Source organism: Ictalurus punctatus, chromosome 24, assembly GCF_001660625.3.
Source record: "Ictalurus punctatus breed USDA103 chromosome 24, Coco_2.0, whole genome shotgun sequence".
NCBI classification, from domain to species: domain Eukaryota; kingdom Metazoa; phylum Chordata; class Actinopteri; order Siluriformes; family Ictaluridae; genus Ictalurus; species Ictalurus punctatus.
Genome location: NC_030439.2, coordinates 21,022,873 through 21,047,842, shown reverse-complemented (window position 1 = coordinate 21,047,842; position 24,970 = coordinate 21,022,873). Strand labels below are relative to the sequence as shown.

The 24,970-nt window shown below is 46.9% G+C and overlaps 2 protein-coding genes across 5 annotated transcripts in view; one reads left to right on the top strand and one right to left on the bottom strand.

Annotated features, from left to right (window-relative positions):
- spag1a (sperm associated antigen 1a) overlaps positions 1-338 on the top strand; it is a 19,006-nt gene extending 18,668 nt beyond the window's left edge. Inside the window, exon 8 of the mRNA XM_017454931.3 lies at positions 1-338. This exon is cut by the window's left edge and continues 1,156 nt beyond it. The gene's annotated coding sequence lies outside the window, so the exon portion shown is untranslated.
- A 2,382-nt stretch (positions 339-2,720) lies between these two features.
- Positions 2,721-23,110, bottom strand: rnf19a (ring finger protein 19A, RBR E3 ubiquitin protein ligase). 4 transcript variants are annotated; one of them, XM_047150519.2, is made up of 10 exons: positions 22,916-23,110; positions 12,864-13,647; positions 10,511-10,719; positions 10,239-10,383; positions 9,945-10,107; positions 7,707-7,821; positions 7,195-7,356; positions 6,464-6,659; positions 5,772-5,915; positions 2,721-5,049 (listed from the first exon to the last, which is right to left on the bottom strand). In XM_047150519.2, the coding sequence occupies exons 1-10, from the start codon at positions 22,944-22,946 to the stop codon at positions 4,503-4,505; spliced, it is 2,496 nt and encodes an 831-aa protein (XP_047006475.1). In that variant the 5' UTR covers positions 22,947-23,110; the 3' UTR covers positions 2,721-4,502. The 4 variants fall into 4 exon arrangements, with proteins under 4 accessions (XP_047006475.1, XP_053531234.1, XP_047006476.1 ...); XM_053675259.1 differs by having other exon boundaries at positions 10,239-10,380; XM_047150520.2 differs by lacking the exon at positions 22,916-23,110 and adding an exon at positions 20,137-20,334.
- Positions 23,111-24,970: the final 1,860 nt, after the last annotated feature.

Below are 24,970 nucleotides of genomic sequence, written 5' to 3'. Positions count from 1 at the left end.
CAGGGTCTGTCCGATTCTCTCGCTCTGCATCATGGGTAAAGCGGCGTGATAACTTCCAGTGCTTAAACGAGTCACGACATTTAGGGCATGTTCACACCGGTCCGTTTCTCCGTGCCGGGTTTGGTGTTCACAGGCGGGCGTGAAGCACGAGCGCAGCGCTGAAAGAAAGCGTCAATTCACTCCCTGACAGCAGATGGCGCTTATTGAAAAGCAGAAATACCCCCGGTACACAAGGTGGCGCTGCACAACTTTACAATAGCATTCACAAATTTATGGGATTTACATTTTTTAAATCACATTTTTTTTGGAGATGCTGGATTTGATTTCCGTGAGCTGTACACGTGAGCTGTGTTGTTTTGTACTTTTTGTATAAAACAAAAAGAAGAAATATATCTAGAATGTATGAAAGTTCCTTTTTAAAATTAAATTACAGAAGAAAAAAAAAAAAGATTTCCACAATATTCACATTTTTTTAAATGCACCTGTATGCCAGGTGCAGAATAAACACAACGGATCAATCAGCAGATTATTATTTGCAGGGAACAGACAAAGAAACAATGCTAATTAATGTAGAAAATAAAACTGAAAGAATTAAACGGATCATTTAGAATATTTAGAATATATTCCTGCATTTCAGTCTCGTCACAAAAATAACCACCACATCAACGAGTCGAGAATAAACATCAGTTTGGACTAGAAACTCGACTCCAGGCTTTAGCTGCATTGTGTTGCTACTCGATCATTAAAGTTACAGGCAATTAATAAACAGCACTGTGCTAACACTTAGTGTGTAATCGTGACTCTGGTGACAGGACTGCGTGTGTGCGTGTGCGTGTGTGTGCGCGTGTGTGCACGCGGAAGGATTTATTAGCACTGAGCATTTTATTTTGTGTCACATGCACTCTTACAGAAATGATGGGTGCTGCTGCTGCTGCTTCTTCATTCAGACAGTTTTGTACTTGAACTCCAAGTCGGCACATAAAAACAAAACCCCAATAAACAAACACGTCGATGTTAAAAACAATCTGGCGCTCTGACGCAACGCTTTTTACGCGTGTGAACTCTCTCACCGACAGCCATCGGAGCGTTAAACGGACCGTTTAATGCGCTGTGAAAGACGTCCCGGTGTGAACAGGGCTTTCATTTGAAGATATTTTGGTCATTATAGACTCGTGTACCGCCACACCGAGTTCCGACCACTGAACTGATTCAGTACTCAAACACGTCTGTGTACTGAGACTCATTCTCGAGATGCTCTCACTCACTGCTCTGATACACTGACCTGATTCACTCACTCACTGCTCTGATTCACTGACCTGATTCACTCACTCACTGCTCTGATTCACTGCTCTGATTCACTGCTCTGATTCACTGCTCTGATTCACTGCTCTGATTCACTGCTCTGATTCACTGACCTGATTCACTGACCTGATTCACTGACCTGATTCACTCACTCACTGCTCTGATTCACTGCTCTGATTCACTGCTCTGATTCACTGCTCTGATTCACTGACCTGATTCACTGACCTGATTCACTGCTCTGATTCGCTCACTCACTGACCTGATTCGCTCACTCACTGACCTGATTCGCTCACTCACTCACTGACCTGATTCGCTCACTCACTGACCTGATTCGCTCACTCACTGACCTGATTCGCTCACTCACTGACCTGATTCGCTCGCTCACTCACTGACCTGATTCGCTCACTCACTGACCTGATTTGCTCACTCACTGACCTGATTCGCTCACTCACTCACTGCTCTGATTCACTGACCTGATTCGCTCGCTCACTGCTCTGATTCACTGACCTGATTCGCTCGCTCACTCACTGACCTGATTCGCTCGCTCACTCACTGACCTGATTCGCTCGCTCACTCACTGACCTGATTCGCTCGCTCACTCACTGACCTGATTCGCTCGCTCACTCACTGACCTGATTCGCTCGCTCACTCACTGACCTGATTCGCTCACTCACTGACCTGATTCGCTCACTCACTGACCTGATTCGCTCACTCACTCACTGCTCTGATTCACTGACCTGATTCGCTCACTCACTCACTGCTCTGAGACTCCTCGCTTATCTGGGACTCTCATCTTTCCGAGACTCAGCTGGGCGTCAGACCCCGTCACCGCTCCGAGACGCGCTCCTCCATCTGAGACTCTCTCGCTCCTCCGTCCGAGACTCGCCGCTGGTCCATGACTCACTGCTCGGAGATTCCACGCTGCCTGAAACGCTGCACACATTTTACTACACATTAACACTAATCCTCATTTGAAGCCACATCTTCTGGGTTTTTTCATATTTAAACTTTGAGTCCTCACACAGTGACTAATGCAATAAAAATATGCAAAAACCTTGGTGTGCTGATTTTCCGGATACGAGCGCATGCTAAAGACCGATTCTCTTTCAGGATGCCAGAAAGATGTCTCAGTAACTTATGCTGTAAATATTGCAGAGGAAAATGATCTGAATAAAGCTTTGTAAAATACACAGCTCCAGCGTCCTGGGCTTCATTCCGAGTAAACGTCTCTGAGGGCGTGGACTTCAGTGTTCGGGACACGCCCACAGTGGACAGACCAGAGGGAAGACGGGGCCTGTGCAGGGTCCTGTAGAGCTCGCTCATTCAAACACAATGAGATTCTACTGTAGTTTTCATTTAGGTGCCACTTTTGGTAAACGATAAAAACAAACAGGAAATGACATCACACTGGAAACCAATTCATGCACTTGAGCTGGGTTTGATTCTTTTTATTTTTTTAATTCTGAAAGACAGAACGGAGGAACGAGAAACTCAACACAGCTTGTTTCTGAAATCCAAAAGGCACGAGTCCACACGGGTACAAACCCAGAATCACGTATTAATCGTGTCCGACCTGAACGTGTGTGTGTGTGTGTGTGTGTGTGTGTGTGTGTGTGTTTTCCATCATAGCCTTCAAGCTGTAAAAATTTAATCAACGTTTAGCAAATGAACGAACATGAGGACCGAGCGATACAGCAACACACATTAGCATATCCCTCCACACACACACACACACACACACACACACACACACACACACACACACACACTCTGATCAGATCATCTCTGATGTCAGTTTCTGTCATCGCTCGGTCCGGTTCTGATCTCAGGTGGGTTTGGGTTGTAAGGTTAGACCCCACACAGGGCTTCGACACATAACGAGCTTTCCCAAAATGGAAAATAAAAGCGAAAACATGAAACAAAAAAAGAGCCATACCTTCAACGAGAAAAGGAAAATATTTATCATCATTTACAATAATAATTACTGCAACAGGGAAAAAAAAAAAAAAAAAAAACAACCCGACAACAATCTGCTGAACCTCCTGCTGGTCCCTCTGAGGAAACGTCAGAACATCTCCACAACATCTCAGGAACATCTCCACAACATCTCATACACAGCTCAAATGAAGTTACAAATTACAACCAAAAAAAAAGCCTCCAACCACAGATAGAACCGGGCCTGCAGAACTCGGCGTGTGTGTGTGTGTGTGTGTGTGTGTGTGTGTGTGTGCCGATAATCAGTGATACATCATGATAAATTTAACACGCACAATATTGATATCGGACTCGAATGAGTAGTAGAGAAAGCGAAAGGGAATTTAAAAAAAATTTTTTTTTTATTTGGTTTGTTTCCTCATCATCATAAAGCATCAGGAGGAACCCTTGAGGAACCCTTGAGGAACCGGCCTGTCTAAAGAGCGTCGTATTAACGTTAACCAGAAGAACAGAATTAAACACATTCTTACGTTTCGATCTCAGACTCGACGCGCCGTCAGACAGCGAGCGTTAATACGTGGAGTTTTTTTTTTTTTTTTTTAAATACACACGGGGGACGCAGATCTGGTCAAAAGTTCAACGGGAACACTTTCTGTTACTACGTAACCATGACGGCGATCATAAATAATACTTTCTCGGACACGGTGCTGGAATCGGGTCGGTTTTCTAGCCGTTGTCGCGCGGTTTATACGAGAACAGCGTGAAATCCAGAGACATAACCATAGCAACCACTGTAAGACTGAAGTAGCTACTCGTGCATGTGCGTGAGAGAAAGCAGTTTAAAAGGAAATGAACTGACGGATGTAAATTCGGGTCAGTGGGCGTGGTCCTGATACGGAGACTGAATATCGGCACACGCTCGCGAGGCTCGGACGCGAACCCTCGTCACGGCGGAAATAGAGGCATTAATGTGATCGACAGCTACATCATCGTCATCACCAACATCACATCCGCACCTGTCAGTCACCTGCTGTAACAGACTGTCAAACCTATTTGTTTCAACCTCGCAGTCACTTCCTGTCATCATCACCTGAACATGACAAAGTGAAGACTTCTTCAATCGTGTTTCGTTTTTCTCTCTCTCTTTTTTTTTTTTTTTTTTTTTTTTTAAATCATCATACTTATGAATTGTGTGTGTGTGTGTGTGTGTGTGTGCGCGCAACCTCAGGTTAGGATGGAAAGCTAGCGTCGGGTTAGCTCAAGCGCTAAATCTCAGTTTGAATACAGATGTTACGCGCCGGGGGGCTCGGCTGAGGAGCCACGTTGTTATTGCGTTCTTTGGGAGAGCTCTCCGGGCTGAGAGGGGCGGAGCAGAGCGGCCGGGTGGCGGGGCCGTTCTCCAGCCGGTCGTTCTCCACCTCGGGGAGAGGGCTGATGGCGTTGGGGGGTCGGGAGCCGTCCAGGTCGGAGCAGCTGAACTCGGAGAAGTGGCTGCAGTGCGAGTCGGCGACGGAGGGCAGACTGCCGCTCAGAGACGGAGAGTCGAACTCGCTCGAGTTGGTGCTGCGCTGCTCCAGCAGCTGCGCGTCCATGTCCTCCCGTGTCTCGTTGATCTTGGTGCTGCCCGTCTTCTTGCGCATCTTGCCTTTGCTCTTCTTCCCTGAGGCGTATTTGCCCTCATGGGGACAGGTCGAGGGGCAGATGCCGCGGCCCCCGGTGCTGCCCTCCTCCATGCTGCTGCTGCCGCTGTGGTGTCGAAGCTTCCCCAATTTAGACTCCACATCCACCTGCACCTCCATACTGCTGCCCTCTCTGGCACACATACACACAGAGCAAGTTTGAATTTCTTTCAGAGCTCAAAGGCAATTGACTTAATCATACTGGATAATGCCTGACTCGTCTGTGCCAAATCGTATCGATACTGAACTGAACCATATACATGTTGAACAGAATCATATCTGCGCTGAACCGAATCGTATCGATACTGAACTGAACCATATACATGTTGAACAGAATCATATCTGCGCTGAACCGAATCGTATCGATACTGAACTGAACCATATACATGTTGAACAGAATCATCTGCGCTGAACCGAATCGTATCGATACTGAACTGAACCATATACATGTTGAACAGAATCATATCTGCGCTGAACTGAATCGCATCGATACTGAACTGAACCATATACATGTTGAACAGAATCATATCTGCGCTGAACTGAATCGCATCGATACTGAACTGAACCATATACATGTTGAACAGAATCATATCTGCGCTGAACCGAATCGTATCGATACTGAACTGAACCATATACATGTTGAACAGAATCATATCTGCGCTGAACCGAATCGTATCGATACTGAACTGAACCATATACATGTTGAACAGAATCATCTGCGCTGAACCGAATCATATCGATACTGATTAGATAAATCGCATTGGATTAGTAGGAAACTGTATCGAATTGACACTTTTTTGTTGCATGCGTTGGAGGGAAGGTGCGGAGAGACGCAACCCCGTAGCGCTTTCTCACCTGTCCTGAGGTATGTAGGCGTTGAGGATGGATCCAGCCATGGCTTTGGTGCTTGCGTTGTCACTGACTGTCCCCAAACTGACCGTGCCGGACTCTCCACTCAGACTGCAGCGCTCCTTCTGTACATCTGCCTGAACCTCCAGCCTACACACACCCAACACCGTATTAAGATGAATGAAATGAATAAGAGGAGCCAGGAGGGCAGTGTTCAGGTGTGGACTAGATGTGAAAAGCTTCATTAGCTCAGCTGAGTGGAATGCTGTTTGGGAGAAGGTCATGTGATCAGCTCATAAACCTGGAACTGTACAGACGGTTGCTAATAATGACCACTAGGGGGCAGCTGGAGCTACGTGTGCATTCACATGCATGTGCGTTTAATGAGAGTGAACTGAACCCTGGTGTGATCTGCTCCTCACTGTGGTTCTTTAGGCAGGTGAGATTCACAGTGGGCTCCGAGAGCATCTGAGCTAGTGAGGAAGCTTTTTTTTTTTTATATATATATTATATATATATATATAAGCGTGTGTGAAGTATAAACTCCATATGAAACTTTCTGTACGGTGTGAACTTGGACACTGCACCGGTGTTTCGATGAAGTGCGTTACACCAACATGGGGAGCCAGGACAAACTGTTTAAAGCGTGTTATTTCTTTCCTTTTTGAACTGCGTGCGTGTGTGTGAGAGAGAGAGACCTGTTGAAGCAGTGGCCCACGGTGCTGCCTGACAGACTTCCTGTGAGCGCCATGGTGCTGGCATTTTCGCTCACGTTGTCCCTCATGGCTCCGATTCGCTCCATGTGACTCCCGCTGGCACTCAGGCTGCCCGTCAGACCGCCGACGCTGCCTCCGATACTCGCGTTCTGCCTCGTCTCCGCCACCGACGTAGAGTCTGCACACACACACACACACGTCATGGTACTGTGTGTTTGATGATAATCAGAGTAATGTGAGAATTCTGAAACAGATCCAACACGGGACCTGCACAACACACTTCCCCGAGTACAAGGAACAAAATACTGGGTTTCTGGTACAGCCAGTGCCTGAGCAAGGACACGCTCAAGGACACCACTAACACACACAGTGTGCGTGTGTGAGAGAGAGAGAGATAGAGAGAGGTATGTGTATAAGTACGTATATGCATGTGTATTTACGTAAATTAATGAAATACTGCATATCTTCCTGTAATACAGCAGTTAATTTAATGAAGGTTTATTCATGTTTAATGTTTATTTTATTGATTATTGCTTTTCTACTCTTATTTGCTGTTATTGATTGTATATACAACTTCATTAATTTACTTAGGCGACATTGTTAAAACAACCATCCCAATAAAGCACTCTGAACTGGGGGGGGTCGGGGACGACGCTCCCTCGCTCTGTACAGGATGAAGTGGATATAGAGAGTCCCTGCTGAGGGACACTCACCGGTCGCCGCTGCACCTCCTCCCACGTTCATGTCGTTTTCGTCGTCAAATTCTATGCGCACTCCTTTCCCGTTCCCCGCCGACACGCCACACCCTCCACTGCGGCACAGAGAGATGGGAACCACGCCGTACACGTACGCCAGCATGATGGGCACTCCGATACCTGCGCACGCAAACACACACAACACGGTGGTGTACATCACATTTACATGCTCATTCTACTCTGCAATAAAGCGTGAGAATTATTCAATATAAATTCATCATTTTACATTTATATATATTATATAATCAAGTATTTTGGGCGTGTAGTACTAAAATAAGAGGCGTTTATACTGATGTACATTATTTGATGAAACTGCGCTTCTCAACATGATACCGTGTGCTCAGTAGTTTCTTGGCCTCCATGTGGAATATACGCCCAAAACGCTAAAAACCTTCCCTAACTTACCCCTCGACTAATTAAGCCACAATTAAAGGCTAAAGTCTGTGAGGTTAAGAGTCGAACTCACTCACCGACGGTTACGGCGGCCACCACCGGCGAGACGATGACTGACAGCGTGACTCCGCCGGCGATCACCAGGTTCCTCTTGTGCTTGGAGATCTCCTTTCCTTCGTAGCGGCTGTGGATCTGCGGAGGAACGTCGCGCCAAAGCGTCGTTACGTTTAATCATCTCTACTCGATTAAAGACATTAACACAATCCTCCGTCTTCAACACTTTATCTCCAGTTATAATCTCCAACACCAGTCTGCATTAACCCCTGAACCCGTTTCACTCTAAACCATTCCTCCTCTCACGCAAGCGGCCATTTTACATTTCATTATTTAAAAAAAATAAAAAATAAAAATCACTCGACATGTGCACTCCTACGACGCGATACATCTGGAACATTCCACCACAGGAAGATCGCGTGAAGAAGAAAATCCAGTTCTCTCGATCTTTACTTATAATTTGAGTAACGGTGTTGAAAGTACACACATCGATAGAGATCATTAAAGTCTAGGTGCTAGTTGGCCAGGCTAACTGGATGGACGCGTGTTCTCTTAAAACGATCGTAAATCAGAACGCGTCATTCTCGCGCCTCGGCGGCCATTTTACCACTCGGACCACTTTCCGGAATACAAACAACACGATCTCCCGGATGTCGGCAGAAGCTCGGGTCGCAGCTCAGACACGGATTAGAGTCAACAAGGCGTTGGTGAACGGGTAATAAAGATAAAAATAAAGAGGAACATCGTGTACGACGAGGGATTGAAGTGAAAATGGAGAAAGAAAGAAAAAACAAACAAACCGTGAAGCAGTAAAAGGGTCCGTGTGACCGCTCCGGAATCCAGGAAGTGGACTGATATCTCCACGACCAGCAAAATAAATCAAATCATTAACGTCTCGGGCAGCGTCTTACTCACGGGAGCAGAATGTAGAGGAGAGAGTTCACTCTTATCGTCGTAAACACTTAAAGAAAGCATTTCTTTCTCCACAAACACGTGTAGGTGGAGACGTGTACACACACACACACACACACACACACTTACTTCAAAAGAGTGTTTACAGGAATGAGTAAGAAAATGAATCGACACCGTTTGAGACCAATCACAACCCAGAACTCGACAGCGCTCCACTGAACCACGTGTTAAACACGTGCATGCACACAAAGAGAGCCAAGTGTGAGGAGTGTATTCATTATATTCTAATTAATTCAGCATTAAACTGATAATTATCCATCACATGAAGAATGACCAGCCGGGTGTTTATAAAGCAGGTGTTCATCTTTCCTCAGCTCACTTTATCTTAAAATCCCAACAAACAAACATTCACATCGATTTCACCAAAACACCTGTACATATTATTTATAATACTCCACTGATTATAAACTCACACAGATTCCCCCCTTTCGTCCAATCTATCCAACCCCTTCCCCCCGTAAGTTTACTGAACCCTTTGGTTGCCGAGGCAACCTGTACAAGAGCCGCTAGCTGTCGTGACGTGTCGTCAGAGCCCGACGTGACTGATGTGACGTGCTGAAATACCACAAAGTCAGTTTCGCCTCTGCTGGATGTTTAAGATAAATTATAAACGTGTCAGAGCTGTTCGGTGCTTGGACCACAGAGCGAGACTCTGAGGGGAAAATCTAATCTAATCTGATCTGAAGTGAAGAAAAAGAAACGCGTTTAAATCATGCTGCACTGAGAGTGAAAGCAGACTTGTGTAGGTTTGAGCACATGACTAGTTCAGTAAAGGAAATACCGCCATGCAGCGCGAGTAAGCAGGTCTAGAGCTCGTGTGTGACAGAGTTGAGGACTTTGGGGGGGGGGGGGGGGGGGGGGTGTACACGTCTGAGCCGAGAGGCACGTTCATGTCTACGTCCATGATTCCGGGGACAAGCTCGTTACAGTTAGTGACGTACAAAACCGGATTTTCACAGGACAGGAGCGCTATAATTAGCTCGGGTTAGTAAACATCGTTAAAAAAACTAAACAATAAAGAAAAAGAAGGCGTGTCCCGTGCCAGCATACGCAGCTAAAAACAAAAAAGAGAACGTCTCCTTGGTGGAGTAGGTCTGTCAGCCAAAAGTGCTGCTGGATGAAAACGGCTGAAACTAGCAGCGGCCATTTTGTGTGTGTGTACGACGTGGGGACTCGATCCACGGTTCTGAACACGAGCATGTGGCGATGATTATTAGCCCCGCCCACAAACGATCCTCAAAAATACTTTTTTATTTTTTTTATTTTAAATGCACAGACGTGGCACGCACCTTCCTGCCCACGTACACCGGAATCCCGATGATCATAGCGGGGACGGCGATGCCGGCGATCAGCGCGATGCCGATGGGTGCGCCGACCAGCGTCCCCAACTGCCACAGGATCTTCTTCTTCCGGCTCCACGGCTTCTTACCCCAAAACGTACAGCCTGAAGGACTGGGGGAAAGGATTGGGGGGGGGCACGAGAGCGTCATTACGTTACTCCTTACTTTAACAAAACGTTTGTTAATCCACTTATATTTGTGTTACTATAAATGAGAACGCGTTCAAATCGCGCGTGTGTCCACCTTAAGTAGTGCAGGTCGGAGATCTCCTTCATGCAGAGCCAGCAGAACTCGCAGCCGCACACAGCGCAGGTCATGTGATTGCAGCTCCCGTCGTTCATCTTGACGATGTAAGCAGCACAGCGTGGGCAGGGCTTTATATCGTCTGCTACACACACACACACACATTTTTCCTTCAACATGATGTCTTGCTACTCTTAATATGAATATGAATGTGTGTGTGTGTGCGCGTGTGTGTGTGCGTGCGTGCGTGTGTGTGCGCGTGCGTGCGTTACCCGCAGCGCCGCTCTCCTGGCTGTAGCTCAGTGAGGAGGATCTGAAGGGTCTCAGTCTCAGACTCTGAGCTCGTTGCTGTCTGGCCGCGTCACACGTTTGGTTGGGGTGCCACAGCTGTTTACAGTGATAACAGAACTCCGTCCCACATCCCTCACGCCCGCACGTGATCTTCGGACAGCTCGCACAGCCGAACGCGATCACCGCGTACCTGAAACACACGACAACATCAAACACCACCTGTTAGATTCATTACAACATCAGTTTAGTAGTCTATTTAAGCTAGGTGCGAGACACCAGCAGGGGGCGCTGAAGAATCCATGAGCAGTGCTGCTTGAAAGTTTGTGAACCCTTTAAAATTTTCTAAATATCTGCATAAATATGACCCAAAACATCAGCTTTTCACTCGAGTCCTGAAAGTAGATAAAGAGAAGCCAATTCAACAAATGAAATAAAATTATTATACTCAGTCTTTTATTTATTGAGGAAAATGATCCAATATTACATATCTGTGAGTGGCAAAAGTATGTGCACCTCTCGGATTAGCAGTTAATGTGGAGGTGAGATTAGAGTCAGTGGGATGACTATCAGGAGTGAGTGAGTGAGCGTCCTGTTTTATTTAAAGAACAGGGATCTATCAGAGTCTGATCTTCACAACACGTGTCTGTGGAAGTGCATCATGGTACGAACAAAGGAGATTTCTGAGGACCTCCGGGGAGGAAGAAAAATTTTTTTTTAAAAATCAGACAGATTGTGTAGAAATGGAGGAAATTCAACACCAGCGTTCCCCTCTTCTCCGAGACCAACAAAAATCTCTCCAAGAGCAAGACGTGTAATAGTCCACGAGGTCACAGAGGAACCCAGGGGAACTTCTAACCCTCTAAAGTCCTCTCTCACATTGTCTAATGATAATGTTCATGAGTCCACCATCAGGAGAACACTGAACAACGATGGTGTGCGTGGCAGGGCTGCAAGGAGAAAGCCTCCGCTCTCCAAAAAGAACACTGCTGCACATCTGCAGTTCGTTAAAGATCACGCGGACGAGCCAGAAGTCTACTGGAAAAATGTTCTGCGGACGGAGGAGACCAAAATAGAACTTTTTGGTGTAAATGAGAAGCGTTATGTTTGGAAAATGAAAACACTGCATTCCAGCAGAAGAACCTTCTCCCATCTGTGAAACATGGTGGTGGTAGTGTCAGGGTTTGGACCCGTTTTGCTGGACCAGGACGACTCGCCATCACTGATGGAACAATGAATCTGAATGATACCAGCGAACTCTAACGGACAATAACGACCAGGCAGAACACCTGCTGAACCCAGAACACTGATGACACGGACCCATGAGCACGAGGATGTTTTTAGACTTGCTTTACAAATGCAGATCTGAATTCTCTGCTCTGATGACAGGACACTAAAAATAACATGAGCCAGTTTAGGCAGAAGCATATGCCACACACACACACACACACACACACAGGTTTTTAATAACAACAGACGTTTAAACTGGAAAATAAACAACGGTGGTCATGAGTCATGGAAATCCAGACTCACTCATAGCAACCGGATGTTAGCATAAACGCTAACACTGATAGCTGTGAGAAAAACAGTGCCATGGTGACGTTCCTGTGCGGCTGAAAACATGAGCCGCTGGTTCCGTCCCAGTAATATCACGCCATTTGTGCAAAGCTGATTATCAGCAAAGCCACAGGGAACACACACACACACACACACACACACACACACCCCTATTTCAGGAACACCACACCTCAGTGCACAACAGGATCGCCTGCATTCTGTTCAGTAAAATCACAAGGCCCGTGTTTACATAAGAACGAATGTCACCAACATTTTACTTCAGCAAGGTGCTGGACAGAATGTGAAGTCATGCTGTGAATACACTAACAACGCACTAACACACACACACACACACACACACACACACACACACACATACACAGTGAAGAACTAAAGCATAAAGATTTCACAGTAATGTAATGCTGTTATTTCAGGAGATCAGGTTTAAGTTAATCTATAAACTGTGTGAATATTTGGATTATTAATTCTAAGTGTATAATTGATTAATATTCGATGCCATTTTAGTCGGAATAAAACAGGCTAAAATTAATAAAATATGACACGCTGAATTATTGATTGAATTTAAAGGGTATTTTCGACAAAAGCTACTTTTTGCCATTCCAGTTCCGACGTGCGAGATCTCTTCATGAGATCACTGATCGTGGTGATGATCTCAGACGATACGGCGTCCAACAAAAGTCGTTATTGCGACAGGCTATGAGCAAGAACGTGCAGATATGTATATGTAAATGTGTGTGTAAGTGCAGACGTGCGTGTTACCCGCAGTCGGGGGCGGGGCACCAGCGGCAGTCGGGGTCAGCGGCGAGCCACCTGCGGAGCATGAACTCTTCGTACTTCTCCATGAGGGCCCGGTCTCCGAGGATCATGCGGATGTCGTGGGGGTTGAAGCGCTCGGAGCACTCGGGGCAGCTGATGTTCACGCGGCTCTCGGAGATCTCGATGCGCAGGTACTGCCTCAGACAGTCGGCACACGAGCGATGGTGACACGTCATGATGTCAGGGAAGCGGTCTCGGGCGTGGCGCAGCAGGCAGAGGGGACATTCCAGGAACTCTGAAGACGTGGAGGAGGCGGAGGATGACGTGGACGCTACTTCCTGCTGCTGCTGCTGCTGCTGCTGCTGCATTTCCGACTGGACCACGTTCTCGACGCTAGCGATGCCGTCCACGCCGCTGGCCAACGCTCGTGATTTGCGAGACTTCGTGTCCAAACGGCGTCTTCGGAAAATCGAACGGAGCGAGATGCCCCGCTTTTTGGGTGTCTTTCTGACGGAGGAGGAGGAGGGAAGATCCCGCTCCGAGTCCTGGGTCTGGTGATGGTTCAGACTCATCTCTCTGTAAGGAACGCTGGAACTAGGAGAAGACGAGGAAGATGAGGAAGACGGGGAGGGGGGAGGCGGTGGGTCGGGAGGGGAGGGAGGAAGGGGTGGGGCTTTCAAGTGAGAAGGCAGGGTGTTAAGCCATGGCGGCGAGTCGAGTGGGACTGGATCCTGGGACCTGGGTGCTCGTCTCCACTCAGAGTCACCGGCCTGGATCTCCACGGGATCTGAGGAACAAACAGAGGAGCAGTTCAGGTAAATTACTGACTTTCTGGATCGGCACCGACACGCCGAATCCCGTACACCGGATCGGCACCGACACGCCGAATCCCGTACACCGGATCGGCACCGACACGCCGAATCCCGTACACCGGATCGGCACCGACACGCCGAATCCCGTACACCGGATCGGCACCGACACGCCGAATCCCGTACACCGGATCGGCACCGACACGCCGAATCCCGTACACCGGATCGGCACCGACACGCCGAATCCCGTACACCGGATCAACCAGGCCAGAGTCAGTTGGACCAAATCCATGTCTCTGAATCCCACACTGGCTTAAATTTCAGAATATTCAAATATTATGCAGATCCAGCAGACCGGATCATGCAAAACATGCATATTAATGAAGGGCAATTTAAATGTTCCAAAAACACATTATTATTTTTAATCATACTTACGATTATTTATTGTAAAGCACAGAAACAAACTGGTCAATACTTTCCACACACACACACACACACACACACACACACACACACACACACACACACACACACACACTTTACTTCACAGCTACAGGGACACGAGCCAGGAAAACTGCACATACGGCCAGAATAAGATTACAGTAATGAAACACACACATGTACGTGTACACACACACACACACACACACACACACACACACACACTCCTCCTAGACGTCCTGTGAGTCTCACGGTCTGAAAATGCGTGCGGGACGCTGCTCAAGGCAAACAACATTCCTGAGGAGGGAAATTCCTGCAGCGCGCACAGAAAAGAAGAAACCCTGTTTAAACTGCAGTGACTCTCACACAGAACCTAACACACTCCGTTACCCTAAACGGATAAGTACACTACACGTGGGGGACGTGAAATCGGTAAGTCTGATCTATAAAGGGAATTTCAGCTTTCACAGAAGAAAGGAAAAAAGAAAAAAAAAAAAAAAAAAAAAAGAGTCAGGCATTCTAACGTCAAGCCTTAGGAATGTCTTATGGAAATAATTACAGGACATACGCAGCAGCACCATCAACACCCAGGGGGTAATAACCCACCCTGCGCTAAGCCACGCCCCTAAACACTGACTGACCTACTGTAGCTAAGTAACAGTCACTAGGCAACGCTTCTTCGCATCTGACGAGCCTTCGGGACGTGCCGAGACACGTGGAGCAGACGTGCAAGTCTGAAACCATGAAGAGTTTCTGAATCTGGTTAAGAGAGAAGTTAGAAAAGTGTTTTAAAAGGATTCTAAGTGTTTAGATTCTTTAGCCTGGGTCACATCACTCTCTCTGTGTGTGTGTGTGTGTGTGTGTGTGTGTGTGTGTGTGTGTGTGTGTGTGTGTGTGTGTGTGTGTGTTAAGGCTACAGGAGTTTCAGCGTGGGCAGATGGCTGTGATGTTCACACTACGTGATTGCTTGGCAACGGGGTCACACACACACACACACACTGCACCATCTGACGAGGACTCGGTCACTCGTTTCAGTTAGACTCCGCTCCGTGACTCGTGTCCACACTTCTCTTACTGAAGGTTAAGAAGTCGTACAGCTTTTCCCCTTTAAATGCCTCTGCCGTAGGTTTCCCCTTTCCCCGCCGTCGGTGACCTCGCCCCACGCCTCGCTCTCATTGGCTGTAGCTCGTCGCTGCAATCAATGCCAGTGACCACACTTTTCACACCACAGGATGTGGAGTCGCCCGTGAGCTCCAGATATTTAGCATGCCAAATACCCGAGTGGTGTCGGCGAGTAGTTCACACGTAACGACCGACTGGAGATTGCTCGCCGTTCAAAGGGTGTGTGTCGGCGAACCCGGGCTTAAAGTCGTGTAGAGTGACAGAGGATTAAATGAAGTGAGCGATGAGAAAAGCAGGACACACTCAAAGTGCAGAGAGAACCACCACTCTCCTCACACACGCGCACACACACGGAGAGAGAGGGGGAGAGACAGACCGGGAGAAAGAGGGAGAGAGACAGATGGAGAGAGAGAGAGGGGGAGACAGACAGGGAGAGGGAGGGAGAGAGACAGATGGAGAGAGAGAGAGGGGGAGACAGACAGGGAGAAAGAGGGAGAGAGACAGATGGAGAGAGAGAGGGGGAGAGACAGACAGGGAGAGGGAGGGAGAGAGACAGATGGAGAGAGAGAGAGGGGGAGACAGACAGGGAGAAAGAGGGAGAGAGACAGATGGAGAGAGAGAGGGGGAGAGACAGACAGGGAGAAAGAGGGAGAGAGACAGATGGAGAGAGAGAGAGGGGGAGACAGACAGGGAGAAAGAGGGAGAGAGACAGATGGAGAGAGAGAGGGGGAGAGACAGACAGGGAGAAAGAGGGAGAGAGACAGATGGAGAGAGAGAGGGGGAGAGACAGACAGGGAGAAAGAGGGAGAGAGACAGATGGAGAGAGAGAGAGGGGGAGACAGACAGGGAGAAAGAGGGAGAGAGACAGATGGAGAGAGAGAGAGGGGGAGACAGACAGGGAGAAAGAGGGAGAGAGACAGATGGAGAGAGAGAGGGGGAGAGACAGACAGGGAGAAAGAGGGAGAGAGACAGATGGAGAGAGAGAGGGAGAGACAGACAGGGAGAGGGAGGGAGAGAGACAGATGGAGAGAGAGAGAGGGGGAGACAGACAGGGAGAGGGAGGGAGAGAGACAGATGGAGAGAGAGAGAGGGAGAGAGACAGACAGGGAGAGAGAGGGAGAGAGACAGATGGAGAGAGAGAGGGGGAGAGACAGACAGGGAGAAAGAGGGAGAGAGACAGATGGAGAGAGAGAGAGGGGGAGACAGACAGGGAGAAAGAGGGAGAGAGACAGATGGAGAGAGAGAGGGGGAGAGACAGACAGGGAGAAAGAGGGAGAGAGACAGATGGAGAGAGAGAGAGGGGGAGACAGACAGGGAGAAAGAGGGAGAGAGACAGATGGAGAGAGAGAGGGGGAGAGACAGACAGGGAGAAAGAGGGAGAGAGACAGATGGAGAGAGAGAGGGAGAGACAGACAGGGAGAGGGAGGGAGAGAGACAGATGGAGAGAGAGAGAGGGGGAGACAGACAGGGAGAGGGAGGGAGAGAGACAGATGGAGAGAGAGAGAGGGAGAGAGACAGACAGGGAGAGAGAGGGAGAGAGACAGACAGGGAGAGAGAGGGAGAGAGACAGATGGAGAGAGAGAGGGGGAGACAGACAGGGAGAGGCAGGGAGAGAGACAGACGGGTGGGGAGAGACAGACAGGACTTAATTAGCCGCTAACAAGCTGCTGCTGGAGCGTAAAGACTGACTTCCTGTTCCGCCAATCACACGTGCTGTGTTGCTGGACGAACCGGCCCACGTGTCGAAGAGCCGGGAACCAGGGTTTCACTCGGGTCACTTTCACGCCGCTGTGATCCGACTAAACGCGCAGGAAGAGGAGAAGAAGCGAGGGAGAGAAACGCGTTCAAAATAATTCACAACGAGACAAAATGAAAACTGGGAAACACGGAGTAATTTCACTCTACACACACACACACACACACACACACACACACACACATACACACACTCATTTCTCCTCAGTTTCTTCTGTCAGTTTCATCCATGCATCAGAATTTCACACACACACACACACACACACACACACACACACACACACACACACACCAGTTAGCTCCCTTCCACAGTCAGCTCATAGTCAGTATTACATGTCTGAACTCCAGCTGAGAAAATGGTGTGTGTGGTTCAGGGTGAGGGACACAGCGACAACCACATCGCACTAGCTAGCAGAGTTACCATGGTAACTACAGTAAACATAAAAAAGGACCCCGTGCTAGCGCGCGCACATACACGCACGCACACACACACACGCACGCACACACACGCACGCACGCACACACACGCACGCACGCGCACGCACGCACGCACGCACGCACACTCCGCTAACTGCCTCTAAACATCAATCGTAATCACATCTAATGGTTTACATGTAGAGTGTGTGTTGGTTTGGTTTACAGACTTGCAAGCATCAGCAACATGAGTGTGTGTGTGGAAAAGGAAAACTGCTGCTTTTCTGAGAACACACACAGTGACTCCGCCCCTTGTGTGTGTTAAAGCGAGACACAGAGTTGGTTGTGTGTGTGTGTGTGTACTGTGAGATTAAAGGTAATAGTGTATTGCGCTCCTGGTCTAAAGTTCAGAACAGCAGGGGAGGGGGGGAAGGGGGGGGTATTCATGGGCGGCTGGCGGGGGTTGGGCACGATCCGCAGGTAAACAGAGAGAACATTTACAGAGTTTATCAGTACTGATACGGGCCGGGGTCGGGGGATCGGATCAAAACCAACACCCCGCGTCACGCAGTGGAAAAGTAAATGGTTCATTAACCCTGCGTTAATCACGTCTAATCAGCGAGTACACCGAGTCCCCGCCAGCTGCACGGTTACCGTGGTCACCACCGCCGTCAGGTACAGACCTGAGGAAATGCATCAACTCCTACCTCAGGGTGTAAACACGATCCCCATTACATCATTCAAATCATAATAAATTACTGATACTAACACATGCACGCTCCTTCCTCAAAATACAGAGCACACGTTACCGTCCACGCGGCTCAGGAGCCTCACGTGAAGAACAGACGTCACGGACACGACGCCAGCTGCTGCTCGCTGTGGAGTCTTCAGCTACAACCGTCACTGAAATACCGGCACCGAGGCAGTCCCGGACCTGCTGAAGAAATCACACTCAACCCGAAACACCAGCAGCTGTGTGCAGACCGTCAGAGTTCCCCCGGGCGCCCGGACTCGGGAGAGATCAGACGGGTTGAGACGCTAACGCCACTTTAGATAAGAGACTTGAACACAACAGTCTAACAGAGTAAACAATCTACAGAAACACTTTAACCAGTGGAAACAATTTCACACACTCTGGCATTTTCGCCCGCACGGCATTGTCGTCACGAACAACGACGGCGACGAGAATCTTTCTGAAACACGTCACAAAAACTAGCCGAAACTCTGCGAATACTCATCACACGAACCGAACGTCTAAAGAAAGCTCGGAACGTCTACTCAAACACGACAACTCAAAACTCACATCCTCCCGCCCTGTAATCTATAAGAAGATAAAAGAGGGGCACAGGGTCTCCTGGACCAGATCATTCATAGCGCGCGCTGTTCGTACGGTCATGTGACGAGGGGATCTACGGAAAATGGTACACGCCCCCTAACAACCTTCTCTAATACTCTCGCCTCTCTCTCTCTATGAGCACTGGACACTTCAGTTCTCTCTCATCATGCAACCGATTCTTCATCATCATCATCATCTTATTATTATTATTATTATTATTATTAACAACAACTTCTTGATCAGCGGATTAAACGAGCGTATGAGAATGACTCCTGAGGGATCATGTGACACTGAAGACTGGAGTACTGATCACAGGAATAAACTGCGTTTCACAACACGTTCAAATAGAGAACAGTTATTATAAACTGAAGTCTCCGCACGCTCAGGCCCTGTTTACACGAGCTTAAATCTCGTTTTAAAACACACAACTGTTGCTACGGTTACACCTGTCGTCTACGCTACCCCGGCGTTTTACCTCGACTTTCGGAAACGCCGAAGACCCCGTTTTAGTTTGAAAACTCAGGGCTCGCGTTTGGCATCGTGACTCGAGGGTACCTGCATTGTTCTGGAACAGCGGCACCTTCTGGTCAACAATGAGAACTATTTTTTTGAAAATGCTAATAGCTTTTGATTACTTTTGCCCATGGTCATGTGACTGGTCTTCCGAGATTCTTCAACTCGGGCTGAGATCAACGATACCAATCAGGCCACGGTCAACCCGACCTCGCCGTCAGCCATTTTGAATCAAGTAAAAAAAAAAAACCAACTTTTTCAAACTCCCCCTAAACCGTTCATCACCAAAATCGAAAGAGATCTGCAGACCACGCCGACGAAAAGTCCCTGAACTCCAGCTGATCGGTCGAACCGTCCACGAACGACGCACAAACGAATCTGAAAGTGAGCACGCCAAAACGGACGTGATGCTCCATCTAGAACGCTTTAGCATATTCAAACCAAACACAGTGCGAAATAAAAGCACCCATAAATGCTCATGAACCCTGAACGGCTCGTCATAAGATCACGACCATGCTAAAATCATGCTCGCTTATCTCCTTACTTTGCTCGTCTAATTACCACGCTTGGCCCCGTAATCGCTGCTTGCGGTTATATTGACATTTGGTTTCTGTGAGCAGCGTTAGATATCCATGTTTACCGACTTAAATAAAAACTACCAGTGTTTTCGAGAACATCCCCGCCCATGCGAATGCCGTTTGCGAAAACCCCTCCGTCGATCATCGTACGTCGATGTTAGATCAGACTCCTGAAGAAGAACCTGAAGAGCTGCGTACGGAGAGACAGATAAAGGAGAAATCCGGAGACACACCTAAGAAATGAATTATTCATACACGTGGAGCGATGAGAAATAAGAGATTACAGAGCAGAGAGTAACGACACGTACCTGTCGTCCTGGGCGAGGACCGAGACGCGCGGATTAAAAGAGAAATAATAAAAGTGTTTGGGATTAACGGTGTGAGCAGGTGGAGGAAGTGATCCTGACTGAAGGTCCCTGAGACACATCGATCGCTCGCAGCTATCGCCGCTTTCCAGATTTCACAGCGGGACGCGACTTTGTCCTGTCACACAGGATGTAGATAACGCACTTTAAACACACACACAGCTATGTAAACACTCGATACCTGGAACGTCTGCTGTTCTGAGAACGACGGACTACGTTACTGCATCTTCACCCCGACTCTGTATTAAAACACCAATCATATTTCACAAGAGAGCTCAGCACACCGGGCGTACGCCGGGAAACTGTCGAACCCTTCCCACGCCAGCCGAGGACGATTTTAACGTCACCGGCTGCCAGGAGGAACACCGTGTCCGAGGAGCTCCGCCTCCGGTGGATTTCACGTCGGCCAAGACGCTAGCGATCACATCAGGAAAGTTAACAAGTTAATTCCTACATCAACGACCTAGCTAGCTAATGCGAGATATTTTACCTAGCTAGCTTTGTTCAGCTAACGTACGAGACTACGGCGTCTGTCTGTCAGCCCGTCTGCTTTCTGTAACCGTAGAAACGAAACGCGACAAAGTCGTGGTCATCAGGAGACTCGCGCGCCTTCGACTTCTCTCCATTATGAACACGCGAGAGTTTACCGGATGTGTGTGTGTGTGTGTGAAGATGTAACCGTCCGATTAATCCCTAAAATAAGCATATGATTAAGCAATGTGAAAAATCCGTCCGATTAAGCGACAATGTAACTGCCCGATCAATCAATAAATAACCCTCTGATTAATCGATTGTCAAAACAATGACGTCTCTGATATTCTCATTTCAGTCGCCCGACTCCGTAAACGTTCGTGTTTAAAGGCGGGTCACGTGTTTGAGTCAAATCCAGTGACACGCAGACAGACAGGTTCAGTCTCTCGTTTCAGCATTACTTGCCCGTCAGAATGACACTGGTTTCTCAGAAGAGGAAGTGGACACACACTGTGGCTCTCTCTTTCACTCACACACACACACACACACACACACACACACACACACTCATTCACAGCGGTTCAGCCTGTGCACTATAAATGAACTATCTTTTTTCCGCTCGCTGTAATTAATGAAAGCGGCAGTAGAGCAAACGTCAGACTCAAATGAAAGCGCTCGACAGAATAAAAGCACTAAAGCGCCGCCGCATCGTTAACTAAAGTGCAAGCGGAGATGTGGCGAGTTATTTCTGAAGATGGAGGTGTGGATCCGGCCCTCGGCTGTGGCTGGAGATAACTCCATAAGACTCCGCCCATTCCCATCTTTACTAACGGTAACGAGTTTATTACACACCCACAACCGCTTACTAATACATCTCCGGGGGAGCAAGAAAAACAGCAAGAACAAGACCGACAGACAGACAGACGGACGGAGAGAGATAAATAAACAGATATCAGGAGGCTGATGTTCAGACAGACAGACAGACAGACAGATAGAGAGACAGACAGACAGACGGACAGAGATAAATTAACAGATATCAGGAGGCTGATGTTCAGACAGACAGACAGACAGATAGATGGAGAGACAGACAGACGGAGAGAGAGATAAATAAACAGATATCAGGAGGCTGATGTTCAGACAGACAGACAGACAGATAGATGGAGAGACAGACAGACGGAGAGAGAGATAAATAAACAGATATCAGGGGGCTGATGTTCAGACAGGAAGTTTCTCTGTTAAACACACAGGAGCTGTTCATCATGAACTATTATTATGGATCTCGTATCAAAGTTAAATCCAGAATGTTCTCGAAGTTAAATTAAAGTTTATTCATTTTGTTCATTAACTAGAAATAAAAACACCGTAAATATGGAGTTAAATATTTTGGAGCAGTTTGTGTGGCAGATGTGAAACTTTCCAACAACATTCCACCTGACATCCAAAACCCATCCACCGACCGACGCCCGCCGACCGACGCCCTCATACTGACGCCCGCCTGCGGACACCCATTGGCTGACGCCCGCCTACTGACACCCAGCTACCAAAACAGCAACCGACACACACCTACTGATGCCCAATTCAATAAATAAAGGGGAAATGTCAGAAATCATAATAATAACATTATTATTATTATTATTATTATTATTATTAACAACACGAGTGGGTATTTCACGGCGGTTTTGTTTGAATAAAGAGAACGCCTCATGAGCTGATACTAAATATTTTATTTAAATGAGTTTGTATTTAAAAGCTAAACAGATGTGGAAAAGAACAGAAACTCCTCGGTGCTAGTCAGTGAATTTAAAACAAACACCACTTTAACTTGTTCGTGTTTATTTTATAAAACAATCAACATGAACACAACACAATCTCCTCTGTGTGCGTGTGTTTTAGAATATTTAGCCTCGAATATTTGTCATTTGTTTTCAAGAAGAAAAGAAAGTTGTCGGTGCCTGCTAACGCTTTGAGGTAGCAGATTAGCTTGCTAGTAACCGACCCGTAGCTAGCCTGCTAGCTGTGAACTGTAAACGCGACCTGACTAGCCTAGTTTACTCCATTACCCGCTAAACCCACATTTTATAAACATTACAAATGATAAACTGTTTATTTTCAGAGCTCGCGAGTTACATTAGCTAAAAATCCACCGAAGGTTTAAACACACACACACACACACACACACACACACACACACACACACACACACACACACAAATTTCTAAAATAATTTTTAAACAAAAACAGTTATATTTACCTTTCGAGTCACCGACACGGCAGCATTTCATTCCAACCCGCGCGAGTAAAGCCAACGGCAAACAATAAACACATAAAAAAATAAAAACAAAAAACACAACTTTTGTTTGTTGCTCGGTCCGGCGGAAAAAACTTAGGGCCGAATCGACAACTCCCTGTGTCTCCAACCGCGGCCGCGTCTCAAATCACCGCCTCGTAAAGCGATCTAATCCCTTTCCTCAATCACTCGATGACGTTACGCGCGGAGGCGGGTTCACTATTTTGGTGCCCAAGATGGCGAACACGTTAGCGCCATAGTACGCTTTTTTATGTACAGGAAACACGACTCGGTTTGGGACATAGCCCTTTCCTGTTCTGACTCAGATTCCGGAACGTTTCGAAAATGTTCTCGCGAGATTTACGCATGGCCGCTGAGAGGAGCGGTATTTCCACATGTTCTCGCGAGATTTACGCATAGCCGCTGAAAGGAGCGGTATTTCCACATGTTCTCGCGAGATTTGATCGTTAGCTTTCGTTTAAAGCGTATTTACTTACGTTCCATACCACGTAAGTAAATAAAGTTAATTGATTCACGTGTTTAAAGTCAGTACTGTCACATGGGTGTGATGGTCAGGGTGCACATACTTTTGGAGAGATAGTGTATATAAAATGATAAAATAACCATAGCGTGAACAGATGGAGGTAAACAGATATACATATGAACACTGAAAATAGAAAAAAGGTTAAAACTTATTTCAGTTTTTTTTTGTACATTTTCTATTCAAGCTGTTACTTTTTCCAGTGTATATCATGATTTTTATGACGCTATTGCCATCATGTTTATATTTGCTTTTCTACCTCGCTATTGTTAACATTATGACTATCACTTTAATGAAAGATTACCTTAAATTTACTGTAAATATAAGAGGCTGGTCTTCAAAAACAAGCACAAAACTGGTATATCCAAAACAGAGCATGTGCACGCCCCATTACACAACTGCATCTGCATGAGTCTACATTTACAGTTCACTCCAGCCACACGGAACAGGCAGAAGATTCTGGAGAAACGGGTGTTGGTGGAAAAAAACAAAACAGGAAGGGAGAGACCGAGATGCCGGAGAGAAGAAACGAAAGTATAAGAGAAGTGAGAATGAGAGTTCAGGAAGATGACAGTGGGTCATCACCAGTGCTGCTGGGAGATCGAGGGTATCCTAATGCGTGTGGTTGAGATGATGTGTAAACAGGGTGTGACACCATAAACTGGGCAAACAAACCTCTCCCCACACTTTTACCCCTACAGTTGTGTTCCAGGGCAAACCTGACCCTTTTCAGGCATCAGTGTGTGTGCAGTTTCTCTCTCACAGTGTCCATGCAAAGTAAATATTTCTAAAGTTACTACTATAACCTGTAAGATTAACCAGTCAGTCTCTCTCTCTCTCCCTCTCTCTCACACACACACACGACTAACATCACAGCCACACCAAAATCTAGTGGAAAACCTTCCCAGAAGAGTGGAACTTGTAACAGCAAAAAGGAGGAATAATTGTGGAACAGGTGTGTGTCAGGTTTATGCATACATTTAGCAATACTGTGAATACGGGTCCATTTAACAAATGTGAATTTATTAATGTCATGAATAAAAAATAAACTAAAACACAAAGAACAGCTCCTACAGCAGTAGCAGCAATTCAAACCTTTAAAAGTTGTAAACCTTGTTTTGTAATGAAAACAAATAGCTATTGTAATGTTGGGAAGTTTTAGGACCGTTAGCGGTCATTTAGCCAAAAGGTCAAAACTTATCAGTAACTATTTCCATTTATGCATTTGTAAATCTTGGGAAAACCCACTAGCTGGAAACATGCTTTTAAATAAAAAAAAAAGCAAATTGGCATTTAAAAAAAAAAACAATTTAGGCAGATAATTTAGAAAATAATGAATAGATAAAGTGACATGCACATAAAATGATGGAAACATTTACTGAATAAATTAATCAATCCCTCCCCAAAAAATACCCATGTCACGTGACTGCCTCAACAAATCACATGGCTCATCAAGACAAAGTTAAATTCACAACTTG

Excerpts from the sequence above, each read along its gene's own strand:
- rnf19a (XM_047150519.2), bottom strand. The coding sequence starts at position 22,946 with ATGAAATGCTGCCGTGTCGGTGACTCGAAAG. Across the intron at positions 6,660-7,194 it reads AGGAGGTGCAGCGGCGACCG|ACTCTACGTCGGTGGCGGAG; the intron begins GTGAGTGTCCCT and ends GTGTGTGTGCAG. Across the intron at positions 5,050-5,771 it reads GCCTACATACCTCAGGACAG|AGAGGGCAGCAGTATGGAGG; the intron begins GTGAGAAAGCGC and ends TATGTGTGCCAG.